Genomic DNA, 9,533 nt, shown 5'->3' on the forward strand with positions numbered 1-9,533 from the left:
GTGTGTGTGTGTGTGTGTGAGTGTGTGTGTGTGTGTGTGAGTGTGTGTGTGTGTGTGTGTGAGAGTGTGTGTGTGTGTGTGTGTGTGTGTGTGAGAGAGTGTGTGTGTGTGTGTGCACGTCAAATGTCAAAATGTTTTTTATTTTGTCACATAATGAATCAGCAGTGATTTTTGCATGCCATTTTACCTGTGCATCTGGAAAACTGCTGTTTTAAATTGTAATAATATTTCAACATTTTTACTGTATTTGTCATCAAATAAATGCAGCCTCAGTGAGCAGAAAAGACTCTTTCAGAAACAATATAAATATATTTATGAGTGTGTCACCTGACAGAAGAGTTGGTGATTGTCTTCAGAGACCAGCAGTAAACAGCAGCACTGCGACTGAGTTTCTGTCTGCAACTGAAAGAGAAACACACACACATCAATGCTTATAATAACTAGAAAAATATATACTGACTATAAAAATAAAATATTCTATGATTTTTAAAGATTTTATTCATTTTCATGACATTTGTAGGCATTATTATTTTAAACCATTTTCAATATTCCTTAAAAAAATTATGGGATATTGTATTAAATTCTTCCCTCTGCTTTAATGCATTGGATTTTCTGTCCCTCCGGATGTTGTGGATCACAGAACGACTAAACAGAACATTATTAGAAACCACAGTAAAGTGCAGGAAGATCTGACAGTGAGATATTAAATCAGACACAAACACTGAACGAGCGAAAGAGAAACGCAGAAACGCTGCTTGGCCTCTTCACCTTCTGGAGTGATTTATTCGGAGAGGCGACAGACAACATTCATTTTTCAAACCAGCCATTCGTAAAATGTTTTCTCTTAATTCAGAATGAACGGCGTAAAGAAATCATATCATTTCAGGGATTATTGCATTCTGGAGATGAAATTGTGTTCGGTAATAACGCAGAAAGGGGTTACGACTCAAACGTCTGTGTGTAAGGCAGGTATATGTCATGAATGTCATTTATGCATGACACAACAACAACATAAAAAAATGTAATCAAATAATCAAATAAAAGGAAAACAAACAGGCCGTTTAATAAAATAAAATAAAATACAAAAACAGACAGTTTAATAAAAAATAAAGTAAAATACAAAACAGGCCATTTAATAAAATAAAATAAAATAACTGCTTCAATAAACTCACGAGTTCTGTTCAGTTCAATAAGACTGTTATTAATAAAAATACAAAAACAGGCATTTGATGAAATAAAATCAACAAACATAAAAAGGCGGTTTAATAAAATAATAAAAGACAGGCCATTTAATAAAATAAAATAAAATAAAATAACTGCTTCAATAAACTCACGAGTTCTGTTCAGTTCAATAAGACTGTTATTAATAAAAATACAAAAACAGGCATTTGATGAAATAAAATCAACAAACATAAAAAGGCGGTTTAATAAAATAATAAAATAAAATGAAACAGAAAAAATAAAATAAAAGTTTGATACAGCTGTTTTTCCATCGTGTGATATTTATTAGGAGGTCAATATTTAAATATCACAAAGTCAATTAAAAAAATATATTGTTTTTGCTTCCTGAAGGTGTTTTAGATGAATATAAAAACACATATAAAGTGCAATAATGGCCACAAATAATACATGTATAAATAACACATCATGGCATAAAAATTTAGCACACTGTCTTGTCTAGATTATATATTTAACAATATTGATAAAGATTATTCTTGATATATTGATCAAACAAACTGATTTGATGATGCATTTGCATTTTAAAACAGTTGTTTTGAACGTATTTGATAATGTGATTCACAGACGGGTTAGAAACGTTGAAAACAAAGACAAAAACAGGGATGGTGCTTGCTGTAATGGAAATGAAAGTGTGTGTGTGTGTGTGTGTGTGACTGTGTGTGTGTGTGTGTCTGTGTGTGTGTGTGTGTGACTGTGTGTGTGTGTGTGTGTGTGTCTGTGTGTGTGTGACTGTGTGTGTGTGTGTGTCTGTGTGTGTCCGTAACAGCGAGCAGCAATAAACATTATGACCTGTAAGTGAACATAAATCAGCTCCAAACGACACGACAAACTCATCTGCTGATCTGACTGCATTTGGATTTGTACCTTCTTGTGATTGTCCATTGACTTCTGTTGTTTTTATACCAAGATAATGATAGTTTGTCCCCTAAATGTCACAGAAAGCACAATTACAGCTAACAAAAATATATTCTGATATATTTTTGCTAAAATTGCCATTACATTATGAAAATGTTATTTCTGAATGTTCTCCGAACATTTTAAACGTGCAGTTTTTAAACGATTGAAAATGTTTTTCTTGGTAAGGGTTAGGTTAAGGAACATTAAAAAAACATTACATTTTAACATTTTGCAGACCGTATGGGAACGTTAACTTGGAACATCAAACAAAACTATTTCAGAAAAACAAAAACAAATGCTTAATCGCTGGGTGAAAGCGTTCTTCCAGCACAACTGATCTGCTTTCCTCATTTACTGGAGTGAGAGTCTTGTGTGTTCATGTATAAGGAAGTTAAATAAAATGTTATTTATGCATGACACAACAAAAAGATAAAATAAAATCAAATCAAATCAAATCAAATCAAATCAAATAATAAAATTAAATTAAATTAAATAAAATTAAATTAAAAAATAAAATCAAATAAAATCAAATAAAATCAAATAAAATCAAATCAAATAAAATCAAATAAAATTAAATAAACAAATTAAATAAAAAATTGTGTTTGGCAATAATACAGAAAGTAGTCAAAACTCTTAACGTGTACAGCAAGTACAGGTCATGAATGTCATTTATCCATGACACAAAAATAATAAAATAAAATAAAAAAACAGGCAGTTTAAAATAAAATAAAACATATTCTAAGAATACTTTGCTAACATTCCCATTAAGTTATGAAAGCATTATGTTCATTATGTTCAGTTCTGAATGTTACATTTTTAAAATGTAAAAAAAAAAAAAATCCTGATAATGTGAACATCAAGGGAACATTCCATTGTATCATTTTGCAAACAATGTGGGAACGTTACTTTTGTTCTCTGAACGTTCTGAAACAAGTAGCAACATTTAAGAAATGTTAGACAAACAAGTTTCACAAAAAAAATATCCATAAACATTCTACATTTTTTATATAAATAATTTGTTTTTGTGCTAAGAACATTATTAAAGAGCAGATAACTTTGAATGAATGTTTCATTAATGTTACTGGAAGAACGTTTGTATCAGGGAGCACAGCTGTGCTGTCTATGTAGGCAGCTCACTAGGTTTGGAAACAGAGCCGTCACCTGCAAAACAATTAATTCTGTTCCCTCTCAACACAAAGTCTAACGACACTGAATAGAAATGTGTGTGTGTGTGTCTGACTTGTGACTGAGGTTAATTGTTTCTTGGCCTAGTTGTAACTGAATGAGAGTCCAGAGGGACTGTAGATCAGTGACCTTCACGAGGAGCTGCAGGCGTCTCAATAACACTCTTATCACAATCTCAGCCGACCTTCCTCATTCATAAGGATATAAAATAGCTTCGTAAATAGGAAGATTTCAGTACATGAGGATTCTGAATGGGATTTTTTAGTGAGCCATTAAATGACTTGAGACTCGACTCGGACTCCAAGTTAAAGACTTGTGAACATCTCTGGTCTGATTACATAACCTAAAATGTGTAATGCAATGGATTACGTTACTAACTACAATTTTTGTCATGTAATTTGGAATCGGTAACGGATTACAATTTGTAAGTAAAAATACATGCCTCTAAATGCATTTCTGCAGCACCGTTATTAAGTTCCTGACTGCACGTTACGCCGCAGTTTCAAAGTGAAACGTCCAGTGAGTGGGGCTAAAACGCGGGTTCAATACGTGACCCTGGCACGTTTTTGTTACGTTGATATAGGCACATATTGCTGTGTTTGTATTAAGTGTGTGTGTGTGTATTTGTGTGAGTGTGTGTGTGTTGTGTGTTTCTCACCACACAGCCGTAGGATCTTGCGGTCGAGCTCTCTGTAGTCCTCCGCCTGTGCTCTGGCTTTGGACTCCGCTGGTGCATTGTGGGATTGAGCGTGTGGCCGTTTGGAGCATCTCTGAATGTCTCTGACTCGCTTACAGGCCACGGTGAGCTGACGACACACACACACACACACACAATATAAACAGTGTCACATGCACATGTAGTAATGTTTATCTAGAAAGTGTAAATCTATGTAAAATCACAGCCGTGCTGATATAGAGCGATGGCTAACGAGTGTGATATTGCGTTTATACAACAATTCGATGGAACCTGTGTGTAAATAAATAAGAAACAACCATTGAGTGTCTTAAAAAACATTCTGTGTGCAGAACTACTTTCTTCCGCCACAAATCCAAATCTCTAGCAGACAGTTTAATAGTCAGTGTTGGGGAGTAACTAGTTACATGTAATGAAATTACGTAATTTAATGACAAAATAAATGGAAACTTGTGAAAATGTTAACGATTACAATGGGGGTTACATCTTATTTGTTTTTTGTTTTTTTTACACACCCACACACAGATTAATTGATAATTGATTTCTTTCATAAATTGCATTGATTGCTCTAAAACATGAGACACCAATGTTTCAGGAGTTTAGGACACGTGCTTATTCGACAATTTGTTTTATTCGTTTTATTTTCTATTGGGTTTATGTATATTTATTATTTAAGATTAACTATATTTTTTTTCAGGGCACTGTTAGAGATTCCAGTGTTTCTTGTCAATTATAATAATTCAAGTTATGGAGGATTCTGAAAGTCTGACAGTATTGAGTGCTACTGTAAGTTTAACCCTGCTTGGTTTACATTTTTGAAAATTATTAACAGTCGAAAACATTAAATATTTAGAAAAGTAATCAAATGTAATCAGTTGCACTACTTTAATAAATTAACTGAAATAGTTACACTACTATTACATTTTAAGTAGGGTAACTTGTAATCTGTAATCTATTACATTTCCAAAGTAACCTTCCCAACACTGTCAGCTGAGATTGTAGTTTGATTTTGCTTTCCTTCACTTTGTCAATCTTGTCGTGTATGCATGTAAAGTCTAAAAAATCTAAAAATAAATAATATATGAATATAATATTAAGCAAATAAATAATTAAATAACATTTTGTGAGTCTTATTCTTTGGAATGAATGAATGGATGAATGAATGTTTCATATTTCAGTGGGAAGCAAATCTTATTTTAGGAAAATTTATAAAATAATATATTATATTAATATAATATGTAAATGTAATATATATATATATCCAGGATGTTGAGGTTTTGTTCATCTTGTTCTGTCAGCGGTTTACAGCAGAGCTGTTGAGAGAGCGACAGACACCACGAGTCAAAGAAATCACACAATTCATTACATCCTTCAGCAAACCACCTGCTCTATTTCTGCCAGCTCTCTCTCTCTCTCTCTCCGGGGAAACGCTTCATTTGCTTTAGGGGTCACACTGTGACCTTTGACCCTGCGTCCGTCTGCAAGAGTCCCAGAGAGACACTCGAAACACCTTTCCCACGAGACACGCTACTGATCTAATAGAGCGGATACTAAAACACTGACATGAAGTCGAACAGCAGCTCTGATCCACATACTAGAGAGCGTTTGCTGTCTTTAATGCAGGAAATTAATACTTTCATTCATCAGTGATGCACTACATTCATCAAAAGTGACAGTAAAGACATTTATAATGTTACAAAAGATTTCTAAAGTTTTCAACATTGATAATAATCAGAAACGTTTCTTGAGCAGCAAATCAGCATATTAGAATGATTTCTGAAGATCATGTGACACTGTTTTTACAGTATTTTTTCTCAAATAAATGCAGCCTTTGTGAGCAGAAGAGACTTAAAAACATTTAAAAATAAAAAATCATATTGACCCCAAACTTTTAAGGGAATTAAACCTTGTAAGTGACTGGTTTTAAACTAGACATGTGGAAAATTATGCATTTTATAAATGACTATAATATATATAAATATTTCACCAAATAAATATTATACATTTTTTATTAATTCAACATACAAGAGTTTGACAAAAATGTCTTGAAATTTATGACTGAATGCATGGTTATTATTATTAACTAAAACCATTTTCGTTACTTAAAAAAAATTAAATAAATAAAATAAATAAATAAATAATAATAATAATAATAATTCAACACATAAATATTTGGAGTTTGGCAAAAATTGTCTTGAAATTTATGATTGAATGCATGGTTATTATTATTAACTAAAACCATTTTCGTTACTTAAAAAAAATAAAAAAAATAAAATAAATAAATAAATAATAATAATAATAATAATTCAACACATAAATATTTGGAGTTTGGCAAAAAATTGTCTTGAAATTTATGATTGAATGCATGGTTATTATTATTAACTAAAAATAAATAAATAAATAAATAAATAAAAACTCAACTTATTCAGCTTGTTTGCAAGCAAAACATTTCTTATTTTTGTTTAGTGTGAATTGAAGTACTAAAATAACTCAAACTAAAAATAAAATAAAATTAATAAATACTATATAGACATAATTAAAAAAAACAAAACCTAATAAAAATGACAAAACAAAATAAATGACTAAAAAATAAAAATAAAGTTAAAGTGAAAACAGAAAACATAAAGATAAAATGTAACACAAAACAAAATCTATAACTTGTAAAAATAACACTGGTTGAAGGTGGAGAATTCGATGCAACAGCTCTTCTTTGATGTTGACGGTGCTTTAAACATGATGCATGCAGAGATTTGATCATGCTGTCCAGCAGAAACAGAAACTGCGTCTCTAAATTCATCCTCTTGAAGATCAACGCTCCTGAACCGTCCGCTCTGCAAACACTCAAACATCAGCCGCGTCTCTTTACATGTGAAGCACAAGCGCAGGTCGAGTGTGGAGCACGAGGCTCAGAGTTCAAACTACTTCACATTCAACCCCAATTTTTGCTGTTGCAATTTTGAAGCGCAGCCAATGATTGCAAGACAATTTGCACGACGTGTCATTATGTGCAAAATGGACGAGACTTTTGTTGCCTTTCACTATTTTCATTCTATCTTCATTTCATTTTCATTTCTATTTTCCAACTTGCTAACCATTTTCGTTACTTAAAATAAAATAAATAAATAATAATTCTACTTATCCGGCTTGTTGGCAAGCCAACATTTCTTATTTTTGTTTAGTGTAAATTGAAGTACTTAAATTACAAAATAAATAATTAAAAAAATAATAATATAGACATTATTAAAAATATAAAAAACTAATAAAAATGACCAAAAAAAAATATATGTGTGTGTACTGTGTATATTTATTATGTATATATAAAGACACACACATATAGTATATATTTTGAAAATATTCACATGTATATATTTATATTCATATAATTGTATAAATAAGACTCTCTAGAAGCTCTAAACATGTCCTTGATGTGATACGCTCCGTCACAATCGTTTCTTTTCTATAAAGCGTCTCCCCTGCACTCAAAAATCTCATAAAACCATACAGTTTTATTACTCAATTAGAAATAAACACTTTAATTGGACTAATGCCGCCTGTAAAAGCGCAACATTAGGCAGCTCGTTAAAAATAACGAGCTATAACGAATTTCGGATGACTCAAAGAGAGGGATTGCACGACATTCACTGATTCAATGGTTCAGAGGTGAGAGAGAGAGAGAGAGAGAGAGCGAGAGAGACAGAGACAGAGAGAGAGAGAGAGAGAGAGACAGAGAGAGAGAGAGAAACAGAGACAGAGAGAGAGAGAGAGAGATCACAGGCATCACTACAGCACTATTGTGTGTGAAATTACAGCAGAACTCACCAGAATCAGAGAGATCACCTTCCCTTCATCATCGTCCACCAGAGGAATGATGAGCACTGAGACAAAAACACAACTTAAAGCAACTTTACTCATTCTCAGGCCGTCTAAGATGTAGGTGAATCTAACAGGAATTACAGTTTTTTCAGCTGCTTACACACATTTTCAAAACTTTGCCTCTTTTTTAAAAATCTTTACACACAAATCCAAGAATTGCACACACTAAATACAAAATGCCTCACATTTGAAACGATTGAAATCCATTCAAAATATCACAAACACAAAAACTGTGAGCTGGAAACTTCATATAATGCAAGTCAATGGCTACCGTCAATTTGAGAGTCAAAAAAGCACATACAGGCAACACAACATTAAAACCTGTGGCTGCTGCTGATACATCGAAACGATCGGTCTGTGCAAGAAACTGAACATTATTTACAACACTGTAATCCAGAGCCTCAGGCAAACGGGGAAATCTGATTCTTTTCTGCGAACTGATTCTTTCGGACAGTTCTTTTCAATGAACTGGTTCAGTGACGTCATACGCAATTCTATTATTAAAGCACCCAAAAATTGCAGACGTTTTACATGTCTAAAGCGTGTAAAGTGAATAAACTCGTCTTCATCAGCATCATTCAGTCCGATTTGATGAACTGATTCAACTGGTTCACTGAAAAGAACCGATTCAAAAGAATGATTCATTCACAAACTGAACCGTTTGCCTGAGGCTCTGGATTACAGTGTTGTAAATAATGTTCAGTTTCTTGCACAGATCAATCGTTTCGCTTTATAATCTCAATATACAGTATCATGATCTCAGTATATATATACAGTGGGTACGGAAAGTATTCAGACCCCCTTAAATTTTTCACTCTTTGTTATATTGCAGCCATTTGCTAAAATCATTTAAGTTAATTTTTTTTCCTCATTAATGTACACACAGCACCCCATATTGACCAATATATCACGAGGAGTCATGTGTATTAATTTTGTGTTGCCTGATATGCATTTTTAACTCTCAAAGTGCCAGTAGTCACTGACTTGCATTATATGAATCACCAAGGACCATCGTTTCAACTAAAAATCTGTTCTACTTAAGAAAAAAAGTCACCTACATCTTGGATGATCTGACGATGAGTAAATTAACAGCAAATTGTCTTTTTGGGGGAACTGTCTCTTTAAAACAAACAAACAAATCTATATTTGATGTATATATTGATATACTATATACAAATACATATTTATTTATTTATTTATATATATGTAATGTGATGTGACCAAACAAATAATACAAATATATGTTAAAAAAATAAAAGAATGAAATAAATTGTTTTGCAAACACACACACTCATGAACTCTGTCTCTCTCACACACTCGGTTTCTTTATGTTTGCTGTCTAAGAATCTGAAGGCTGTATTGTTACTCTGGTAAAAATAGTACTACATAGCGATAGTCACCATGGGAACAAGTAGAGAGAAAGCGAGAGCGAGAGGTAAACTAGGAAAATCTGATGAAAGTGGACTAAAAGTTCAGCGGTGTAAATGAAAATTTCTCACTCTTTAAAACGTCTTTCATTATCACACTGTCTCTGGGCTTTTACACCACCGAGAGAAATCAAGTCCCTTGTTCACACACACACACACACACTCATACACACACACACACACACACACACACACACATACTCATACTCATACTCACA

The 9,533-nt window shown here is 32.6% G+C and overlaps 2 protein-coding genes across 2 annotated transcripts in view; both read right to left on the reverse strand.

Annotated features, from left to right (window-relative positions):
- Positions 1-2,121, reverse strand: part of LOC107729592 (cGMP-dependent 3',5'-cyclic phosphodiesterase) — a 32,325-nt gene extending 30,204 nt beyond the window's left edge. Inside the window, 2 exon segments of the mRNA XM_016540173.1 lie at positions 328-402; positions 2,104-2,121. Coding sequence (XP_016395659.1) covers positions 328-402; positions 2,104-2,121 — 93 coding nt within the window.
- Positions 2,122-3,256: 1,135 nt separating this feature from the next.
- Positions 3,257-9,533, reverse strand: part of LOC107729593 (cGMP-dependent 3',5'-cyclic phosphodiesterase-like) — a 127,938-nt gene continuing 121,661 nt past the window's right edge. Inside the window, exons 6-9 of the mRNA XM_016540174.1 lie at positions 7,835-7,890; positions 5,272-5,328; positions 3,980-4,130; positions 3,257-3,297 (exon numbers count right to left, since the gene is read on the reverse strand). Coding sequence (XP_016395660.1) covers positions 3,257-3,297; positions 3,980-4,130; positions 5,272-5,328; positions 7,835-7,890 — 305 coding nt within the window. The remainder of the gene's footprint in view (positions 3,298-3,979; positions 4,131-5,271; positions 5,329-7,834; positions 7,891-9,533) is intronic.

The sequence above is a fragment of the Sinocyclocheilus rhinocerous genome, unplaced genomic scaffold (genome assembly GCF_001515625.1).
Source record: "Sinocyclocheilus rhinocerous isolate Xijiao unplaced genomic scaffold, SAMN03320098_v1.1 scaffold1719, whole genome shotgun sequence".
NCBI lineage: Eukaryota > Metazoa > Chordata > Actinopteri > Cypriniformes > Cyprinidae > Sinocyclocheilus > Sinocyclocheilus rhinocerous.